Source organism: Microtus oregoni, unplaced genomic scaffold (assembly GCF_018167655.1).
Source record: "Microtus oregoni isolate MIOR12 unplaced genomic scaffold, Mior012 000072F_ref0000427, whole genome shotgun sequence".
Taxonomy (NCBI): Eukaryota; Metazoa; Chordata; class Mammalia; order Rodentia; family Cricetidae; genus Microtus; species Microtus oregoni.
Window position 1 is genome coordinate 5,099,694 of NW_024543979.1, and position 22,159 is coordinate 5,121,852.

The 22,159-nt window shown below is 39.8% G+C and overlaps 1 protein-coding gene across 7 annotated transcripts in view; it reads left to right on the forward strand.

The window, feature by feature from the left end:
- LOC121440930 (THO complex subunit 2-like) overlaps positions 1 to 22,159 on the forward strand; it is a 33,579-nt gene that overhangs the window by 1,367 nt on the left and 10,053 nt on the right. For 5 of the 7 annotated variants that reach the window (XM_041641960.1, XM_041641959.1, XM_041641961.1 and 2 more), the window contains exons 2-4: positions 6,685 to 11,995; positions 13,444 to 13,485; positions 13,596 to 13,772. In XM_041641960.1, the coding sequence (XP_041497894.1) occupies positions 6,912 to 11,681 (4,770 nt within the window). In that variant the 5' untranslated portion in view covers positions 6,685 to 6,911 and the 3' untranslated portion in view covers positions 11,682 to 11,995; positions 13,444 to 13,485; positions 13,596 to 13,772. Of the gene's footprint in view, positions 1 to 6,684; positions 11,996 to 13,443; positions 13,486 to 13,595; positions 13,773 to 15,059; positions 15,222 to 16,544; positions 16,691 to 22,159 lie in introns of those variants that run through there. The other 2 variants (XM_041641962.1, XM_041641965.1) reach the window with 2 other exon arrangements.

Here is a 22,159-nt window from a genome sequence, read left to right on the forward strand (position 1 = left end):
GCTGGATGGAAATAAGGAAAATATTAACTTGGCTGATAATTTAAGGGTTTTCTGTCCTCCTTCCCTTTCTCTCCTCTCACTCAGAATAGATCTAAAACCAGCCATCTAAACCATGGCAAAGAAGTTTTCACCATATTGTTGTTCAAAATTTTAAGACATTTTAGTTTGTGATTTTTCATATTGAGAGATTAGTTTACTTCCTGAATTAACTCCTGATGTTACCCAAATAATTTTCAAGTTAATCATAATACTGTTACCTTTTATTGAACAAAGTCAGAAAAGAGCCTATATTTCATAAATATACTGTTTGGTAATGAAACTAATCATCTTAAATTAATAATTTCTCGTATTGGAAGCTATTTTTTAAATTGGTGTATTTTATTTGTATTAATGTTTTGCTTGTGTATGTCTATGTGTACCAAGTGTGTGTGTGTGTTTGTGTGTACACACCACATGTGGGCTTGGTGCCCATGGGAGTCAAAAGAAGGCATTAGATCCCCTGGCCCTGGAGTTACTGATGGGTGTGAACCACTGTGTAAGTTCTGGGAACTGAATTCCCATCCACTATGAGACCAGCCTGTGTTGTTAACTACCCTGCCATCTCTCCAGCCCTTGAAGCTAATTTTTAGAATATTACTTGATAAGTGTGTGACATATGCATGCATGCATTTGCAAATGTGCTCACCCACAAGTTCCTTGCCAGGATCAGAGGTCACTTTTTCCTTTTGAGATAGGATTTCCTGTTAACAGTTCAGGCTAGGCTGGCTAGCTAATGAGCATCCTGGGTCTGCCTATCTGTTACCCATCTCTGTCTCCCAACTGTGGGGTTACAGATGTGTGCTTCTGATTTTTATTTGGGTTTTGAGGATCCAAACTCAGGCTCTCATGCCTAAGCAGCAAGTATCCACTGAACCATTTTTGAAAACCCAGATTTTACTTTCGGTCACAGCACAGATTTTTACTTTTGTGTCACAGCACTTTTCGGGAGTTGAATAACCCTTTTACAGGGGTCACCTAAGGCCATCAGAAAACAGATATTTACATCATGATTATAACATTATCAAAATTATAGTCGCGAAGTAGCAACAAAAATGATTTTATGGTTGGGGGTCACCACAGTATGAGGAACTGTATTAAAGGGTTGCAGCATTAGAAAGGTTGAGAACCACTGCTCTAGGGGATGGATATTTATTATCTCAAACTGGGTCAGCATTACTTTGGTAGGTGTTATAATACTGAATAACATCTAAGGAAAAATATAAAGTGACCCAACAAGTACCAAGCAAATTTAGTTTGTATACTTAATTTAAACCGTGAAACAATTACTTTTATAGTCATTAAAAAACATTTCAAGAAAAATTAATTTGTAAAATAAGCTTTATTAGAAAGCTTCATTTAAACATAGTTTTTAACATCTTTTTTATGAATCTAATTGTTGATATTTTAGAGAAGAAACAAAAGTGAATGAGAAGGCTTAGAATAGCCATGGTTAGAATTGTAATGAGTTCCTCAGTTAAGACATGTAAACATAAATTTCTGTGCCACCCAGTTCTGCAGCTGCTCACTCCCAAAGAAACACATAGAGGCTTATATTAGTTATAAACTGTTTGGTCTATTATCTCAAGATTATTATTAATAGCTCTTACAACTTTAATTAACCCATAATTCTTGTCTTTGTGTAGCCACATGGCTTTGTACAATTTCTCAGTAAGGCATCCTCATCCTGCTTCCTCTGCATCTGACTGGTGACTGTGTCTCTCTGCCTTTTCTCTTCTCAGAATCTCTTAGTCTGGTCACCCTGCCTATACTTCCTGCTTGGCTACCTATCAATCGGTGTTTTGTTAAACTAATATGAGTGACAAATCTTTACAGTGTACCAGAGCATTATCCCATATCAAAGACAGTTTAATATTTTCTATTTTTTATATCCTCATTTTAATTGTTTGGGTAGGCATGTGCTGTACATTTTTTCTCCACTGCCCTTCCCTCTTTCCCTTTCATCTTCCACCCTCCTCACTGCCCTTCACACCCCAGTTTACTCAGGAGATCTTGTCAGTTTTATTGTGTATAGAATTTTAAGATAAAAATTCTGGCTGACAGTGTTTACCATCACCAGGAGGCTTTTATAGTTGTCTATAACCATGGTACTGGAGAGATGACCTAACAGTTAAGAACACTTGATCTTGCGGAGGACCTGGGGTCCTCTTCCCAGAACCCATGTAGCAGGATCACACCTACCTGTAAGTCCAGTCTTGATGGATCTGACACCCTATTCTGGCCTCCTTAGGTACCAGGCACACATATGGTATACATTAAGACAAAACCCATGCACATAAAATAATAATTTTTTGAAAATAAATTTTATATAATTTTTGGCATTTATATTAACATACTATCAAAGTATTTGCTTAACCAGAGTTATAAGCCAGATTTAACCAGAGCTATAATCACTTAAAAGACATTAGAATAAATGTTTACAAATCTTAACTCTTTTAAAGTGTAATTTTCTCTAACCAATCTCAACCTTATGTCAACAGAAAACACAACATAAAATCATTTCCTGTTTCATTTCTTGCAAATTCTGTTAAGAGCAAGTCTGTTCAGAAAGCTAGTTTTCAGTGTAGAGAATCAAATTCTCATATATTAATTCATCAAAATTTTATCTCTTTAGAAAAACTTAAGTACATTTCTAATTATAGCAAACTAAATTATACATCTATTTCTTTCTCTAAAACATTTTGTGGGGACTGAAGAGATGGCTCAGCAGTTATGAGCACTGGCTTTCCTGTTCTTGTAGAGTTCCTGAGTTCAATTTTCAGCAATCACATGGTGGCTCACCGTCATCTGTAGTGGGATCCTCCCTCATCTGGTCTGTACAATGCAGACAAAGCATTCATATATAAAATAGATAAACTTTTATACATTCATTTTGTGCAACCCTTTTGTGATATGTTCAACTTGTTTTTCATTATTTACCCAAAAGTAGATTATGTTTATAAGCATTTATTTTTCTTTTAGCCTTAGTTCTTAATTATTTATAAATTTTCTGCCTCCCCATCCCCCATGATAGGTTTCTCTGCTGATGTAGTAAGCCAGATCAAGCTGAATTGAAAAGGTATAGCAACAGAATTTTTTAAACAAAACAACTCCCCAGACAGGTTCTTCATTCCCAGAGACTGAGGCTGGAAAAGCTGCATGTCAGAACTAAAGCAGGGAAATGATATAGGTTGTAGGTGACAGGTAATGATATGTTCGTCACAAGCTGGGTTTGTGCCCAAGTGTGGTCAAAAGCTGAACATTTTAGGTGGGGACTTGGCTGGCTGGCAACTTCAGGGGATGAAGCTGTCTTAGCCACCAAAAATGTTTACCTGGGCTTTCCTTTGTTCAGAGATTGTCTGAGTGGAAGGGGTTTAGATAGACAGGAATGGGGCTTCTCGGACCATGCAATAGCCAGCTGGAGGTTCCAACAGAACAGTTCTGTCTTTAATTTACATTTTGAAGCAATGCTTACATTTGATGAATTTAGACACAGTTATATTTTTTGTCATCAAAATAATTCACTTTACATCTTTTGCTGTGTTTCTCATTGAAATACAGCCACTTTATTTTTATAGTCTTTGCCATTAAATTGAATGTTCATTAGATTTTTTGACTGTCACATTTTAGTAAGGACCTATGAAGAAAGCTATTTAAAACTGATTTTCCTCATACCAACCATTTATGAAAACTCATTTATTAATAGAAATAGTTATTTTCCTGTCATGGAAATTAAGGAGCCAAGAGTGCTTGAATATGTATTTAGCCATTGATATTTCAATATTTCATCTTAGAGCTGACTTAAATATTTTATTTCTGTTACTTTTTTTTCAGATAGAGCAGTTCTTTTAGCATCTGTTTTTTAAATGCCTGCTTTGTTCCCCCATCCCTTTCTCTTTTTCCTTGTTCTCATGTTCAGTATTTATATTCTACGTAGGTCTACCTGAAATAGCAAACTCCAGTTGACCTTAAATAACAAAGTTATCTTAATAACCAGAGTCAGCAGAAGAAAAATAAAAAGCTCTTTACATGATCACCATACTAACCCTAGTATAATATCTTAGAGGTGTTCACAAGAAAAAAATTAAATTGAATATACTGGTCAAATAGAATACTAAATTAGATGATGGAAGCAGAAGAGAATTTTATCAGAAAAAGGGTAACCTATCATAACAACGTAAGTTGAATGAGGAAAATCTCTTTCTGAAAACTGAGATACCTTTGGGAACTGCCACTCAAGGTATACCCAGGAATTCCATGGCCAATTTACTTTAGAAACAGCCCCTTCCTTTTCACTTGCTAAGTCAGCATATACACTCCTAAAACACCTCTTCATCTGCAAGTGTGCAAGATTAACCTGTCTACTCTTGCCAGTCTTTGTCTGCTGTAGGCTTTCAGATCTTTACCCACCGGACCTAAGTTGGATAAGAAAAAGGTTTCCAACATTAGTGAGATATATGGTGGGACTAAATAGCTTCTCTAGGACCCCTAAGACTAGATTATATAAATACAGTAGCATGAGAGCCACAGTAAGTATGGCTCTCTCCTTCATAAACTCCAGGATATAGTTCTGCTAAGACCAAAGAATAGAGCAAGAGAGTTGAGTGTGGAAAGCAATTCATCATCCTAGGGGAGCCAGGAATTTGCAAGCACAAGGGGGCAAATGGAATGTCTCTTGGAGGCTGAAACCACTGAGGCATGAAGTTTGAGCTCACTGAGTAGGACACATATTTGGTACTGGTGTTCCACACAATGACAGACTCCCACTGAACTTAAGAGTTCCATTAGAGAAGTGCAAAGGAGAGGTGTATTTGTTTTCATTATGAAATAACAGATTACTACTAAGTATATTAAAACAGTAGCGATCAAGACTTACCAGAGACCTAACAAAAGTATCAGCCATCTGAACTCAACTAAAGAATCTTACCTGAATATACTTCCAAAGTCCAGTTATAAGAGGAATAAGTTCCATTTGATGTCAGAACTAAAGCCCCTAGGACCTATGCCCGCTTCCTCCAACTTCTCCAGGCTTCCAGCATTTTTCCCTAAATGATTTTCCCTTCCCTTTCAGAACAAGTTGAGTTATTCTGAAACATGGAATTTCTCTAACTTCTAGTTCCTGCCTTAAAAGGAGTTTATGTATTAAATCAGGCCTAACTTTACAACTTCACCTTTAAAGAAGTTTATGCATTAAATCAGGCCTAGCTTTGCAACCTCACCTTCGTAGACCTGGCTGATTTAGAACTTGGGTTGCAACTGTAAAGTTCTGACCAGTCTCCCTATTAGGGTTTCATGAAATATGGACTGTAATCTTGGAGGTTGGGGAAGAGTCCTGGTGAGATGTAATGACTGCCGAGGAGAGCACCACTAGAGATAGCAAGTTCAACACCAACCAGTATTTTTAGCAATAAACTCACCGGAAACTCCAGTATGATTTGTAGTTCATTTATTACAATTTTACATTAATTGAAAGTAATCTGAATCATTTAGTTGTCCTTGGATTCATTGGGTCTTACTCCTTCAAGCTCTCTTCTCCCTTCTGTTGACTCTAGAGCAGTGGTTTTCAACCTTCCTAATACTATAACCCTTTAATACAGTTCTTCATGTTGTGTGATCCCCAACAACCATAAAATTATTTTGTTGCTTCTTCATAGCTGTAATTTGGTTATTGTTCTGAATCATAATCTGATGTATGTATCTGATAGATTATGTGCTATGTGACCCACAGGCTGATAACTGCTGCTGTGTGTCTACAGTGTCCATTCCTCTTTGATAGTTTGGTGAGCAAGATACCTGGGGCTACTGTGAGCTCTTCTGCAGGGACAGATTAACTCTAGGCTATCTTTTGTATCTTCTTGCCTCCTCCTTGGTTCTGTCAGTGTGAACTGAGAGTGTGTGTTAGGTTAGAAATTTTCACACAGGATTTGATTAGCAGACACAGGCAGATGGGTATTTCTTAACTTCCAAAAGGGAAAAGATGATGAATCAAAGTGATGTTTAAAGCAAGTTGAAGGAAGACACTGTGTTAGAGATGTTATAGAGTTAAGGGAACCAACTGGGAAGGAGAGGCACTCGAGGAAGTTACCACCACCAGGTTTGGGGCACCAGAGAAGAATGTTTTGGTGTAGCTGCAAGGGAAAAGATTTTCCTGCAGCCATGGCCAATACTAGAAGTATGGTTGAATGAACTACAGAAGTGGGAAAACTCAACTTCAACCTCCCCTAACCCACAGAAATCAAAGGATCCCAAAGTCACCAAATATTCATTCTCAAAGATCAGAACCAAGAGGAATGGAAAATCCACCCGGGAAACCCAAAAGGGTCCCCTAATATCTGTCAGAAGAATCAGCAGATGAAGCACAGGTTCAGCCTGAAATAGATGACAAGGCTTCTATGGGATTTTGAAGACAGCTGTAGGGTCTGCTGACTAGCCTTTTTGGAGTCAGCTGTTTCTCATAAGCCAATATGAATAAGCCAAAATCAGATCATGATACCTAGAAAATTGATGGGGAAAGGAGTTAAGGTTGAGAGAAGACCTGGGTAGGTACTCAGTCCTTCACCACCAGCAGCTCCCCTCATGGAGGCATTTGGCTTAGGGAACTTGTGAACTTTGCCTTTGGACTCTTATTTGACTCTTTCTTTGTTGCAGTGGCCTGCAGTGTGAGTGGCTGAGTCCACAAAGACACCCAGACAGCAGACTGCACCACTGTGCATCCAGCATTCCCAGCTTCCGGTTCCTGAATCAACAAAACACTCAACCCTAAAACCCTTTCTTCAGAACACTCAGCTCCCAGCATTTGCCGTGGGCGGGGTTCTCCTTTGACCTAGCACAAGTTCCTACTGCACACCTGGGGCTCTGTTACTACTAAAGAGAAGATGGCTATGATGACTGCGGCAACTGTAGTGGTTCCCGCTGAGTGGATCAAGAACTGGGAGAAATCTGGGAGAAGCGAATTTTTGCGTTTATGCCGGATTCTCAGTGAAAGTAAAAGCCGCGACACTTTGGCTTGTAGAGATTTCCAACAAGCTCTCTATGAGTTGTCATACCATGTCATTAAAGGAACTTTAAAGCCGGAACAGGCATCCAGTGTTCTCAGTGACATCAGTGAATTTCGTGAAGATATTCCACTTATTCTTGCCGACATATTCTGCATATTAGATATTGAGACAAATTGTTTAGAAGAAAAGAACAAGAGAGATCATTTTACACAGTTGGTATTAGCATGTTTATATTTAGTTTCAGACACAGTTCTAAAGGAACGCTTGGATCCAGAAACATTGGAGTCATTAGGCCTTATCAAACAATCACAGCAGTTCAATCAGAAGTCAGTTAAAATCAAGACGAAACTCTTTTACAAACAACAGAAGTTCAATTTGTTAAGAGAAGAAAATGAAGGTTATGCCAAGCTTATTGTTGAATTGGGGCAAGATTTATCTGGAAATATTACAAGTGATTTAATCTTAGAAATTCTCAAATCTTTAATAGGTTGCTTTAATCTAGACCCCAATCGAGTTTTGGATATCATATTAGAGGTGTTCGAGTGTAGGCCAGAACACCATGATTTCTTTATATCTTTATTAGAAGCTTACATGAATATGTGTGAACCACAAACATTGTGTCATATTCTTGGATTCAAATTCAAGTTTTACCAGGAACCAAATGGTGAGACTCCATCATCTTTGTATACAGTCGCAGCAGTACTTCTACAGTTTAATCTTATCGATTTGGATGATCTTTATGTACACCTTCTTCCAGCTGATAGTTGCATTGTGAATGAATACAAACGAGAAATTGTGGAAGCTAAGCACATTGTCAGAAAACTTACAATGGTTGTATTGCCTTCTGACAAAAGTGATGAACGAGAGAAAGAAAAGAAAAAAGATGATAAAGTAGAGAAGGCACCTGACAATCAAAAACTTGGTTTGTTGGAAGCCTTATTAGTTATTGGTGATTGGCAGCATGCACAGAGTATTATGGATCGAATGCCTCCGTACTATGCAGCATCACATAAAGTAATAGCCCTTGCTATCTGCAATCTTATACATATAACTATTGAACCTCTTTACCGAAGAGTTGGTGTTCCTAAAGGTGCTAAAGGCTCACCTGTCAATGCTTTGCAAAACAAGAAATCACCAAAGCCAGCAGAGAGCTTTGAAGACTTAAGGAGAGATGTATTCAGTATGTTCTGTTATCTTGGTCCCCACCTTTCTCATGATCCCATCTTATTTGCAAAGGTTGTGCGCATAGGCAAGTCATTTATGAAGGAATTTCAGTCTGATGGGAAGCAAGAAAATAAAGAGAAAATGGAAGTCATCTTTAGTTGCTTGCTTAGCATCACTGACCAGGTCCTACTTCCGTCTCTTTCTTTGATGGATTGCAATGCGTGTATGTCAGAGGAACTATGGGGAATGTTTAAAACATTTCCTTATCAACATAGATACCGCTTATATGGCCAATGGAAGAATGAGACTTACCATAGTCACCCACTTTTAGTAAAAATTAAAGCTCACACAGTAGACAGAGCCAAGTACATTATGAAGCGTCTAACCAAGGAAAATGTGAAACCTTCAGGAAGACAGATTGGGAAACTGAGCCACAGCAATCCAACCATTTTGTTTGATTATGTCTTGTCACAAATACAGAAATACGATAACTTAATAACACCTGTGGTAGACTCATTGAAATATCTCACTGCGTTGAATTATGATGTTTTGGCTTATTGTATCATTGAAGCATTAGCTAATCCAGAAAAAGAAAGAATGAAGCACGATGACACAACCATCTCAAGCTGGCTTCAGAGCCTGGCTAGTTTCTGTGGTGCAGTTTTTCGTAAATACCCAATTGATCTTGCTGGTCTTCTTCAGTATGTAGCCAATCAATTAAAGGCAGGCAAAAGTTTTGACCTGCTTATATTGAAAGAAGTGGTACAAAAAATGGCAGGAATAGAAGTTACAGAGGAAATGACAATGGACCAGCTAGAGGCTATGACTGGTGGGGAGCAACTGAAAGCCGAGGGTGGATATTTTGGCCAGATAAGAAACACTAAAAAATCCTCTCAGAGATTGAAGGATGCACTGCTGGACCATGACCTTGCCCTTCCTCTCTGTTTGCTTATGGCCCAGCAGAGGAATGGTGTGATCTTTCAGGAAGGCGGAGAGAAACATTTAAAGCTTGTAGGGAAGCTGTATGACCAGTGTCATGATACTTTGGTACAGTTTGGTGGGTTTTTAGCTTCAAATTTAAGCACAGATGATTACATAAAGAGAGTACCTTCAATTGATGTACTATGTAATGAATTTCATACGCCCCATGATGCAGCATTTTTTCTGTCTCGGCCGATGTATGCGCACCATATTTCATCCAAGTATGATGAACTTAAGAAATCAGAAAAGGGTAGTAAACAGCAACATAAAGTTCATAAATACATTACATCATGTGAGATGGTGATGGCTCCTGTCCATGAAGCAGTGATCTCCTTACACATTTCCAAAGTCTGGGAAGATATCAGCCCTCAATTTTATACCACGTTCTGGTCTCTGACAATGTATGACCTTGCAGTTCCACACACTAGCTATGAACGAGAAGTCAATAAACTTAAGATTCAGATGAAAGCAATTGATGACAATCAAGAAATGCCTCTGAATAAAAAGAAAAAAGAGAAAGAGCGCTGTACTGCCCTTCAGGACAAGCTTCTTGAAGAAGAAAAGAAACAGACGGAGCATGTGCAGCGAGTACTACAGAGACTGAAATTGGAAAAGGACAACTGGCTCTTAGCAAAATCTACTAAAAATGAGACCATCACAAAGTTTCTCCAGCTGTGTATATTTCCTCGTTGTATTTTTTCAGCAATTGATTCTGTTTACTGTGCGCATTTTGTTGAGTTGGTCCACCAACAGAAGACTCCAAATTTTTCCACACTTCTCTGCTATGATCGAGTTTTCTCTGATATAATTTACATGGTTGCTAGCTTTACTGAAAATGAAGCTAGTCGGTATGGTAGATTTCTTTGCTGCATGTTAGAGACGGTGACTAGATGGCATAGCGACAGATCCACCTATGAGAAGGAATGTGGAAACTATCCAGGATTCCTTACTATATTACGAGCAACTGGATTTGATGGTGGAAATAAAGCGGATCAGTTAGATTATGAAAATTTTCGACATGTTGTCCATAAGTGGCATTATAAACTAACCAAGGCATCGGTACATTGCCTTGAAACAGGTGAATATACTCATATCAGAAATATCTTGATTGTGCTCACAAAAATACTGCCATGGTACCCCAAAGTTTTAAATCTGGGACAGGCTTTGGAAAGAAGAGTACATAAAATCTGCCAAGAAGAGAAAGAAAAGAAGCCAGATCTGTATGTACTAGCAATGGTCTACTCTGGGCAGCTGAAAAATAGAAAGTCGTACATGATACCTGAAAATGAATTTCATCACAAAGATCCTCCTCCAAGAAATGCTACTTCAAGTGTACCAAATGGACCTTGTAGCGGGCTGCCATCTTCCATAGGAAACACGTCTAAGTCAGATGAAAGCAGTACTGAGGAGACTGACAAGTCAAGGGAAAGGTCTCAGTGTGGCCTGAAAGCTGTCACTAAAGCCTCTAGTGCCGTACCAAAAGGGAATTCAAACAATGGAAACAGCAGCTCCAACACCAAGGCTGTTAAGGAAAATGACAAAGAAAAGGGGAAAGAGAAGGAAAAAGAAAAAAAAGAAAAGACCTCAGCTGTTATTCCAGAAGTTAGGGTACTTTGTAAAGACAATAAAGAAAAACCCAAGGAAGAGCAGCCAAATAAAGATGAGAAAATAAGAGAGACCAAGGAAAGAATGCCTAAATCTGACAAAGATAAGGAAAAATTAAAGAAGGAGGAAAAAGCTAAAGATGAGAAGTTCAGGATCACTGTCCCTAACATAGATTCAAAGTCTACTCAAGAAAGAGAAAAAGAGAAAGAGCCATCAAGAGAAAGAGATTTAGCAAAGGAAATGAAATCAAAAGAAAATGTTAAAGGAGGAGAAAAAACACCAGTTTCTGGGTCCTTGAAATCACCTGTTTCCCGAACAGATAATGCAGAGCCCGAAAGAGAAAAGCGTCGCAAGGTAGATTCCCATCCTTCTCCATCCCATTCTTCCACAATAAAGGACAGTCTCAACAAACTCAAGGAGTCTTCAGCAAAGCTCTACATCAACCATGCTCCTCCACTGTTGTGCAAGAGTAAGGAGAGAGAAATGGACAAGAAAGATTTGGACAAGTCGAGGGAAAGATCCAGAGAGAGAGAGAAAAAAGAAGAAAAGGACCGGAAAGAGCGGAAAAGGGATTATTCAAACAATGACCGGGAAGTGCCTCTAGACTTAGTCAAAAGGCGGAAAGATGAAAATGGAATATTGGGGACTTCAAAGCACAAAAGTGAAAGCCCCTGTGAATCTCTTTATCCAAGTGAGAAAGACAAGGAAAAAAATAAGTCAAAATCCTCAGGCAAAGAAAAAGGTGATTTCTTTAAACCTGAAAAGGTGGATAAAGTATCCAGTGGGAAAAAGGAGTCTGGACATGATAAAGAAAAGGTAGAAAAGAAAGAGAAATGGGACAGTTGTGGAGATAAGGACGAGAAGAAGCATCATAAGTCCTCAGACAAGCACAGATAATGAAGACTTTGAGCCAAGAGTGGGCAGGCCTCCCAGCAGAGGATGCCAGAGCTCTGGGTCACTCTCAAAACTTAATTACGAGCTCCTGGTGCTGTTCATCTTATGAGAATCTATGTTACATCAGAAGATGAATATGCATCCCATCCTCTTGAGACATTGCAAAGTCAATGGTTTTTCAGAACATTATTTTACCTCCAGGCAGTTTCTTGCAGCAAGATCCCTGTGCGTACATTTTTTTTTTCTTGATATGACACCATCCAGAAACAGCATTTATAAAATTTTCACCAGCTGATTCTTGGATCACCCTTGGAAAGGTAAGTTTGTTGTTTGCTAGGCTGAATATCTTCTTATAGGGCAGGCTTCATTTGTGTATAATGTAACTGACAACATTGGAATGATTGTTACCTAACAATTTTGGCTTCTTGTAAAAGTTTTAATTTCAGTTTGTAGGAAAGCTCTTTCTTATATATGTAAAGCACAACAGCAGTGTTTTCCTTCAATGTGCTCTTAAACATGCCATCACAGTTTACCTTACCAAGCCTGCAAGATGGCTCAGTGGGCTAAGGTTCTTGCCACCAAGCCCAAAGACCGAATTCAATTAGATCCCTGGTACCCCAGTGATGGAGGGAGAGAACTCTGGTTCATACAGATTGTTCTCTGACGTATATACACCTTAAATAAATATAATTAAAATACTGTAGTTTCTTTCGCCCAGAAATTCTCCTGATGTGTTGTCTTCATCTTAGAGAACTTGTTTTTTATGCTCCCACTCACAGTCATGGACACTGTGATCTTTATTAGAACGTTACTTTTTAAATTTAAAATTGAGATTAATCCACCCTTTTGGAGCACACAGTTCGGTGATCTTTAGCACGTTCACCACATTGTGAAATCACCACCACTGTCTAGTCTCACAAGATTTCTCTTGTCTGCAGAAGAGGCCCTAGGTGTATTAGCCTCCACTTTCAAATCTACTCTTCCTCAGCCTCTGGAAACTGCTGATATATTTTCTGCCTGTGGGTTTGCTGATTTGGGGTATAACATAAATAGAATCATGAAATATTGTGGCTTTTGTGTATGGGTTTTTTTATACCTCCATGTTTAATGTGTACTTATAATCCTTTTTTATGGCTGTATGTTTTGTTTATCCATCTGTTGATGGACAGGAATAATAATTTTTAAGTATTAAACACTAGTGTATCCACAGTTAAAGTGGATGGACACCAGGATTATACTTAGTATGAATTCTCTGTAGAAATGATACATAATTAAGCCTGGTAGTGACGGCGCACGCCTTTAATCACAGCAGTTGGGAGGCAGAGGCAGGCGGATCTTTTTGAGTTCCAGGCCAGCCTGGTCTGCAGAGCAAGTTCCAGGACAGTCAGGGCTACACAGAGAAACCTTGTTGGGGGCAGGGGAGGGGATGGCATGTAGATTATCAGTATTTCATATATGATGTTTTTCTAAGGGTGATTTTAGTGCTCTGGTTTTAAGAAATACGTGAATGTATTTTTATTAATAAAAGTTAATGACTTAACTATTTGAAATTTGAATGAGAACATTAGACAAATAGAAATTATATATCATATTAATGATCATGTTTTAAATTTATGTCACTATTCATTATTTGAGAAAAACAACATTTAAAGTAAAAGAAATGTGTGTGTGTGTGTGTATATATAATTGAGTCAACATGTTTTACAATAATTTTTGTAATGCAGCAAATATTGTATTTTAATATCACTTAAAATTATCTTTGTAGGAAAAAGGAATTCTCTTTTCTTCAATGGAAGACTTCTGGGAGGTATTTGAAACTGACTGAAAGCACTCATTTCTCCTGGAAGTTGTTCATTTTCTGTCTTAAATTAATGCACAAGATTAAGAATAATTTAGGTATCATTTCTATTTCTTTAGGGCCTGCTGTGCGTTTGCCAATATATAAGAAGTAGGCTATGGTGCATTGTTGAAGTTACTGTTCTGCCTTTAAAGAGTGACTTAGTACCAGTTATCGAAAATATCTTGCAGGTGCCTTGCAACTCTTTAGGTCTTCAGAGATTCATTACCCATTTAATCTCCATAGCAAACTACAAGGTAAGCAGCACCAATTCTGTTTATAAGTGATGCAAATTAGATACATAATGTTTAGTTGTGTATTACCACATAGCTAAGGAGCGAGGGAGAGGGATAGTGTGTGTCTAAGCGGCCTTCTCAGTTCTACTTTATTACTCACTCTGTTTAATGACTTAGCAGATACTGAGACTCTCCATGAGGTAAGGCATAAAATGACAGATTGTTCTCTGTTAGTTCTTTACCATGTTTTTACATAAGATGGTGACATGTACCTTCATTTCCCAAGAGTGCCTGGCAGATCTTTCAAAATCTGCAGTTGTAAATCCACCTCAGTCCTCTGCCTAGTCATTAAAGGACCAGCATGTACACTCAATCTTCTGGGAAAGATTGACACCTTTACTCATGTTTACTAACCTTAGTCTCATCTAAGTAATTTTGGCTTGAATTTTGCTTTCTCAGATACTAGTTTTGCTACTTGGGGTACTTAGAATATAGCTTTTCATCTAATAGATTAATCTCTTGATAAAGGCAAAGAGACCACATGACCAAATCACATGCCTAAAGCTCCTCTGAACACTGCATAAAATGTATGACCAAGTCTTGAATATGTAAGTCCTTCGGGGAGACCATTGGTACCCCAACTGCAGCATTCCTCATCTGGCCCTCAAAACACCCATGTCCATCTTACAATGCAAACATACATTGTCATCTCCAAGTGTGCCAGTTCTAGTGTTCAAAAATCTAAAGCCTCGGACTCAGAGCTAAGGTTTACCTCTGTAAAACTCAAAAATGTGTTGTGTTCTTCCATGATAGACTAGCACAGATTAAAATTCCATTACAGAGAGAACAGTAGAAGAATAGCAAAAACACCCGAACCAGAGCAAGGCCAGAATCCAGGAAGGCAGACATTAATACTGTAGCCCCATGTCTGGGGTGTGGTGCAAACTGGTAGTGAGATTGTAGACCCTCAGAAGAGGCCATAGCATGCCTTCTTCATAGTATTTTCCTTTAAAGCCCATCTGGCCTCACTGTGGGCTCTGCTCATTGCCCACAGGCTTTCTTATGTTCCGTATTCCTGGCACGTCCAAGTTCTGGACCTCAGTTGGAGCGTAGCTACACTCTCGCACTCCATGTGTCAGGCCACTCTCGCAGGGGCTATGTGCTAGGATCCAGCCTTGATCCTTCATTCCCTAGACGTCCAAGGTTTCCTTTAAAATTTAGATAAAAGCTAGGATTTTCCCTTCACAATCTTCTCATTTTGAAATTTTAATAATTGTAATGGAGGATCTGGGTCATTTTGTCTCTCAGATTCAGACGGGATATTATGAAGGCGTAATCCAGCCCCGCGTAAATCTACCAGTGTCTGAGCTCTGGGTGAATGTTTGGCACCGATCTCCAGCAGATCTGCCATGGAGGCAGCTTCTGGCAACAGAATTCATAGACCAATTGCAATGTCCCCTCTCACCAAAGGTGCTCTGCTTTTACACACGTGAATATGAGGAGTGGCTGAACAGTGCTCTTCTTCCTTCAGATCCTTCCAGGGCACTGAAGTGGACAAGGTTATCCGACCAGAGCAGTTTGCATTTCATGTACACTGAGCCTTGCCCCGTTATCCACACATGGCTAAATTTGTTCCTCTTCTCAGAGGTCTGCCTACATTTCTGCGTGATCCACCTTTTCATTGTCTATCCCATGGGCCTGTGTCCACTCCAAATCACAGCCAGGTTCCCGGGTATATGATTCTCAGTGTGGTCACTTGTCTAGCTGGGTATAGAGGCTACTGGGACCACCAATCCCCCGCTACAGCCATAGGGTTTGATGAGGTAAAAATCCTTTGGCTATGGTTCCCCACCTTGGCACCCAAGCTAGAAAGTGCAGGGAACCCCTCCTCAGTGTTGGCTCTCTGTGGAGATCACACTTCTCATAGATTGTTTCTGCAGCACCAGATTCTGTGTCTGCCTCTTGCCAGGGTTTTCTTTCTCTTTTTTATTTAAGACCCCATTAAGCAAGATCTTCAACCCCACCTGCCCTGTCACCAGGTACAAAATCGGATTGTTTTTCTTTTACAAATAGAAAGTGTAGTACTTCTGTGTTTTATTACAAAATTCTGTCTGATTTTGTACTCCCTTTTCTTTCTGCACTACCCTCCTGTCCCCGAAGCCATCTGCCTGCAGTTCAGCTTTTCTCTAGGAGCTGCATGAATGCACTGGATAGCTCTCATCTGCCACCTTCCCTCTGTTAAAGTGTGAGCTGCTGAGGACTCATTCTTTTTGTCTGATAGAAAACCTATGCTTCTCTAGTTTAGGCTAATGATACTAAGTTCCTATTGTACAAGGGCATATCTGCAGGGGGCTTGTCCATTTTGATACCCTTGCTTTAAATACCTTTTGCATTGGTGAAGGTACTTATTCTTAGAATTATTGAAGACAATCCAAAGAAATTTAACACACTCGGGCTATTTCAGAGTGGACCTCCTGGTATCTTCTTCTGTCTCTTCCCTGAGCAATCGTGGACAAAGTCTTTTTTTTTAACCCTATATCCTGGATTCTGTGAGGATATCTAAATCATTTTATGGTACCTATATCTGAATTACATTATGGTATACATTTTTTTGTTGACCAGATTATGTCAACTACCCAGTATATACTCTATTTAGCATTGTTTAGACAGAAATTTAGTAAAAGTCAATTTTAGAGAAAAGGTATTAAATGATCTCAAAAGCTGTTTTTTTTGTTTTGTTATGTTTTCTGTGTGTGTTGATAACAGTGTTGATCTTCTAACACCTTTTCCTAGTTCCTAGATAGCATAAGCACATCCTCAATCTGCGGTGCCTTTTCCTATGTGCTACTTCATCGCACATCATTGCTAAGAAACTGTGCAGCTCCTACTGTATGCCAGACCCTGTTCATAGATGACCTCCTCTTCCCTCACAGAATACCTCTGAGATAAGGGTCCTATATTTCACATGGAAACACAAAGGCTGAAAAGGAGGCGCCTTTCCTGTGCATTGTGTCATCTAGTCCCTGAGTCACACCAGGGAAGGTAGCCATGGAAACTGTGGACAGACAATCCCCGGTGTGGGTTCCTCATACTTTTAAGGACTAAATTGACATTCCTAAATCTTGAGACCTTCATTTCTGAAGGCCAGTAACTCTTGAGGATTCAGTAAAAATCACCATATCGCTGGGCAGTGGTAGCACCCTTAATCCCAGCACTCGGGAGGCAGAGGCTGGTGGATCTCTTGACTGTGAGGCCAGCCTGGTCTACAAGAGCTAGTTCCAGGACGGGCTCCAAAGCTACAGAGAAACCCTGTCTCGAAAAACAACAAACAAATAAGCAAACAAAAATCACCATATCATATATATTTACCCAGAGTGAAAAAAAATTTATGTTAAAAACCTTAATTCACCAGGAAGCAAGTATTTATAGTTGATACAAGACTTAAGTGTTCTGATGGTTTTACCTGTTTCTATTGCCTGTTTTTGTTTTTTGTTTGTCTGTTCTTTTTAATTAGTTGATCTACACAGGTGATATTGTGTAGAAAGTAGAAGGAGACAACAAGAGTTACCACTGGAGAGTAGTCTCAGTGGAGCAGGCTGTTACCTGGATTTGTCAGAATAACCAGGAGGGAACAGATGCCCACATTGCTAGCTTCAGAAAAACAGCTGGCGGAAACACCTAGTCAACTTTTAGTGATTTTTCATGTGCAGCACCAGCATCAACCAGTACTGTATGGTCAGGCTTACGCCCTTCCTGTCTCTAGCTGGCTGTCTATAGACATTTTCTTTTTCCTTTTTTTTTATTTTTATTTTTTTTATTTATTAAAGATTTCTGTCTCCTCCCCGCCACCACCTCCCATTTCCCTCCCCCTTCCCCAGTCAAGTCCCCCTCCATCGTCAGCCCAAAGAGCAATCAGGGTTCCCTGCCCTGTGGGAAGTCCAAGGACCATCCACCTCCATCCAGGTCTAGTAAGATGAGCATCCAAACTGCCTAGGCTCCCACAAAGCCAGTGCGTGCAGTAGGATCAGAAACCCACTGCCATTGTTCTTGAGTTCTCAGTAGTCCTCATTGTCCACTATGTTCAGCGAGTCCGGTTTTATCCCAGGCTTCAGACCCAGGCCAGCTGGCCTTGGTGAGTTCCTGATAGAAGATCCCCATTGTCTCAGTGTGTGGGTGCACCCCTCGCGGTCCTGAGTTCCTTGCTCATGCTCTCCTTCTGCTCCTGATTTGGACCTTGAGATTTCAGTCTGGTGCTCCAATGTGGGTCTCTGTCTCTATCTCCTTTCATCGCCTGATGAAGGTTAATATTCAGGAGGATGCCTATATGTTTTTCTTTGGGTTCACCTTCTTATTTAACTTCTCTAGGATCATGAATTATAGGCTCAATGTCCTTTATTTATGACTAGAAACCAAATATGAGTGAGTACATCCCATGTTCCTCTTTTTGGGTCTGGCTTACCTCACTCAGGATAGTGTTTTCTATTTCCGTCCATTTGCAGTGTGGCGGTTTCTCAGGAAATTCGGGATCAACCTACCCCTGGACCCAGCAATACCACTCTTGGGCATATACCCAAGAGATGCCCTATCATACAACAAAAGTATATGCTCAACTATGTTTATAGCAGCATTATTTGTAATAGCCAGAACCTGGAAACAACCTAGATGCCCTTCAATGGAAGAATGGATGAAGAAAGTATGGAATATATACATATTAGAATACTACTCAGCAGTAAAAAACAATGACTTCTTGAATTTTGCATGCAAATGGATGGAAATAGACACTTTCTATTGTGAGTATGGGCTAGGGAAAAATACCCGTCCTGCCACTACATAGACAAAAAGTATTAAGGATCCAGGCTAACAGCAAGGTGAGAGTTGAAGCTGCATGATTGATAGGATAAGAGTATTTGGCAAACAGATAGAAGAATATTGTGATTTATAGAGGACTTTAAATCCAGGGTGCTGAGGATGTAGCTCAGTTTATAGAATGCTTGTCTAGCATGTATAAAACATGCACAGATCTGTCTTGATCGGCGGCAGGATTACTTAAATGGGTCATGGTGATTTCTGCCAGTAATACTGTCCCTGGGAAGTGAAAGCAGGGGCTCATAAGCCTCAGTCTTCAGCTACTTAGCATAGGTAAGGCCAACCCAGTCAACATGAAACACTGTCACAACCACACAAACAAAGAACATTTTAAGTAGAGGTGAGGCTGTAGAGGTAGTTCCGGCTGTAAAGTGCTTACTGAGGAAGCTTGTTGATCCAGGTTCAAGCCCCAGAAGCCACAGAAATAGCCAGGCATGGTAGCACACACTTGTAATCCCAGCAGTGGGGAGTGTAACCAGAGACTGCGTTTTTTCCCAGCCGCCCAGACCTGAATAATCACACAAAAACTGTAACTAAATGTGTATAAGGGGGGGAAACTGCAAGTCAAACAATCCCAGGCTAACTCCAAAAGATTGTAATATTATTCTTTATTGTAAGGGAAAAACTCACAGAACAGGAATGGGAAGTCCAACTTCAAGGTGTAGAGTGCGGGAACAAGAAAGAGAGATAGCTGGGCAGATGGCTGGTTTTCTCTGGGTACCCAAAAGGTCACACCCCAGCCTTGTCCAGGCTCTTAAAGGTTCATTGGCTGAAGGTTCCCCATCAAGCAACTTTATTAATTACAACACTTTTTGACCTCTTAGCTCAGGCTTCTTATTAACTAACTCTTATATCTTAACTCATTCATATGTATCACCATGAGGCTTTGGCTTATTGGTAAAGTTCCTGTGTCTTTCTCCTTCAATAACTACATGGCATCTCCTTGACTCCACCTACTCTCTATCTCTGTTTGGATTTCCTGCCTGGCTTTACTCTGCTAAGCCATTGGTCAAAACAGCTTTATTCATTAAGCAATAAAATGAACACATATACAGAAGGACATCCCACATCAGGGGAAGGAGAGCGAGTGGGGATAGACACAGAACAAGCTCTGGCCCTTACTGGCCTGTCACCTTAGCCTGTTTAGCTAGCCTCAGGTTCTATTGAGACCCTGTCTCAGACAGTAAGATGAATAGCTCCTGAGGAATGACATCCATGCTAGACTAGACCTCTGACTTCTGCATGCACCCATATACATGAACATGCAAGTGCTCAAAACAAAAAAGCTAATCCAGTTCACTCCTAGAAACGGCACTTTTTCTCCTTGCAACTGCCTTTAGCCATTGCTGGGTGATCAGTACATTCACCCTTGTTTCTCTGCTTTATCCATGCCTCCTTTCCCTCTTTTCTCCATTCACAGTTGACAGCCAGACTTTCAGGACACAGTCAGAGAATTGAGGGAATTGGTAGTTGCTTGCTTATGCTTAAGAATCTCCCAAAAAACAAAGTTCTTTCATAAACTTTGATGGTGTTGCCATGACCACTCTGGGAGGCAGTGAGGAAACAAACTTCACTAGCTTCTCTGGGAACTCTTGTTTGCTGATGCATTTGTGCTTCTTAGATAAAAAGTATTTGTGTGGGTACTGTTCTTGGCTCTTGGGACATGTCAGTGGGAAACACAGACCCTTTCCCACACAGCTTGCTTTAAGATGGATGGTGGATGGGCAGTAAACAAAATAAACTGTGTTGTACCTTAACTAAAGAGTGCTTCTACAAGAGAGCAAAATGTCAAGCAAAGCAAGGAATATTCACAGTTGCCATAGGTTCTCTATCATGTTGTAATACTTGAACATCACTCACATGGATTACCTACATATACAGTCTCATAATTATGTATACTTTGTCAGAAGTTTTCACATTAAACAGCTCTGCTTTAATGTCCAGTTGGAACTACTAAGATGAATCAAAGTGTATTGAAATTACTGTCAGGCTTTTTCCAATGATTCCTGTGAAATTCCAAACAGGAGAATGATAGGCAGATAAGTGACAACTCAAAGTCAAAGAATGACTTGAGTATGTCTCTCTCTTACAGGATTTTAAGGGTGAACATAATCAGGGCAAGTCGTCCATGACTTTACAGTTTGTCGGTTTCTGGATGTAGTTGACAGATCCAGTGCCACAATATGCCCTAAAGAAGTGTCTTAGGGTACATAAGTCACTTTCTTCTCTTTTGTGTTCACTCTGAGGCTGTCACATGTAATGGTTGAAAAATACATTTCACAAGTTAACTAGTAAAGAAAGAATGGAAGATTTGGCAGAAGAGAGGAATTCTCATTTACCACAGCTCCTGTCTTAATGGCTACTGTTAGAGTTTACATGGATTCTGGAAGGCCAGCTTCCAGGTGTGGCCACTTGTCCCGAAATGGAGGCAATGGTAATACTGATGGAAAAATTTAGAAACTGACACATTCTGCAACTGGGTGTTTTATTTTGATGGTGAGATGTTGCCAAATTCTGCAGCTCGGGTGTTGTATTTGGTGGTGAGATGGTGCCATTGAGTGCTTCATCTCACCGTCTCAGTAGGCCAGCTCCACAGTGGGAACCTTTTAAGAACAACTTCCCGTTAAATTATAGCACAGAAGATGAATGCCATCATTGTGGCTGTCAGCGGTGTTTCAAACAATGCAGGCTTTGAGGACTGTGAACTGTGAAGCCCTGGGAAGGGGAGGAAACTATCCTGGAGGCAAACTTTGTGATATGATGTTGCTCACGGAGTGAGTGATCCAGTCCATACTTTGTATATCAAAAACACAAAGTGAGAAATTGGAGTGCTGGAAAAGGACTCCTGCAACTGAAATTGGGAGAGACGGGCGGAGGACTAAGCAGGGTTGAGGGAAGCGGGGAGCTGAGAGAGATGAAAGGGGAAGGAGAATCTACTAAGACAAATTGTTGAGAAATGCCACAGTGGTAACCTAATACCGCATATGCTAGTTTTCAATCCAGTCACATGTTTGAGTCCAAGACTTATGTTTTCTTGTTTGTTGAATGCCACACAGCTCCTAGAAAGGCTTATTTGTTGATTAATTTTTTATTTAAAATTATACAGTAATTGAAGGATAAGTTAAATATATACACATATTTTATTTTGATAACCTAAGATACATACATATGTTTATTTGTATATGTGTATGTAGATCTTAGGGTCTGTACACATCCTAAGAAGGAAATAGTACTTAAGGCTAGAGAGCCTTATGAAGTCTTAACTTCATTCATAGCCCATTCTCCTATGTGGAGTAATGATGATTTCAACAGGTTGATGTAACTTGTGGTGGCAGGGTGTTTTTGTTGTCGTTTGTTTTTTAAGCCTTGTAATAGAAGGACAATAGGTGGACTGCCTTTCCTGAGTCTAACCATTGCTGTGATTTAATTATAATGTAGATTGCTGGTTGCCAGGCAGTATGGTCTAAGGTGATCTGCTACATTACAGCTTTGGATTTCTTCTTGGCAGCCTGTGAGATTTTCTTGTTTCTTTATCATATATG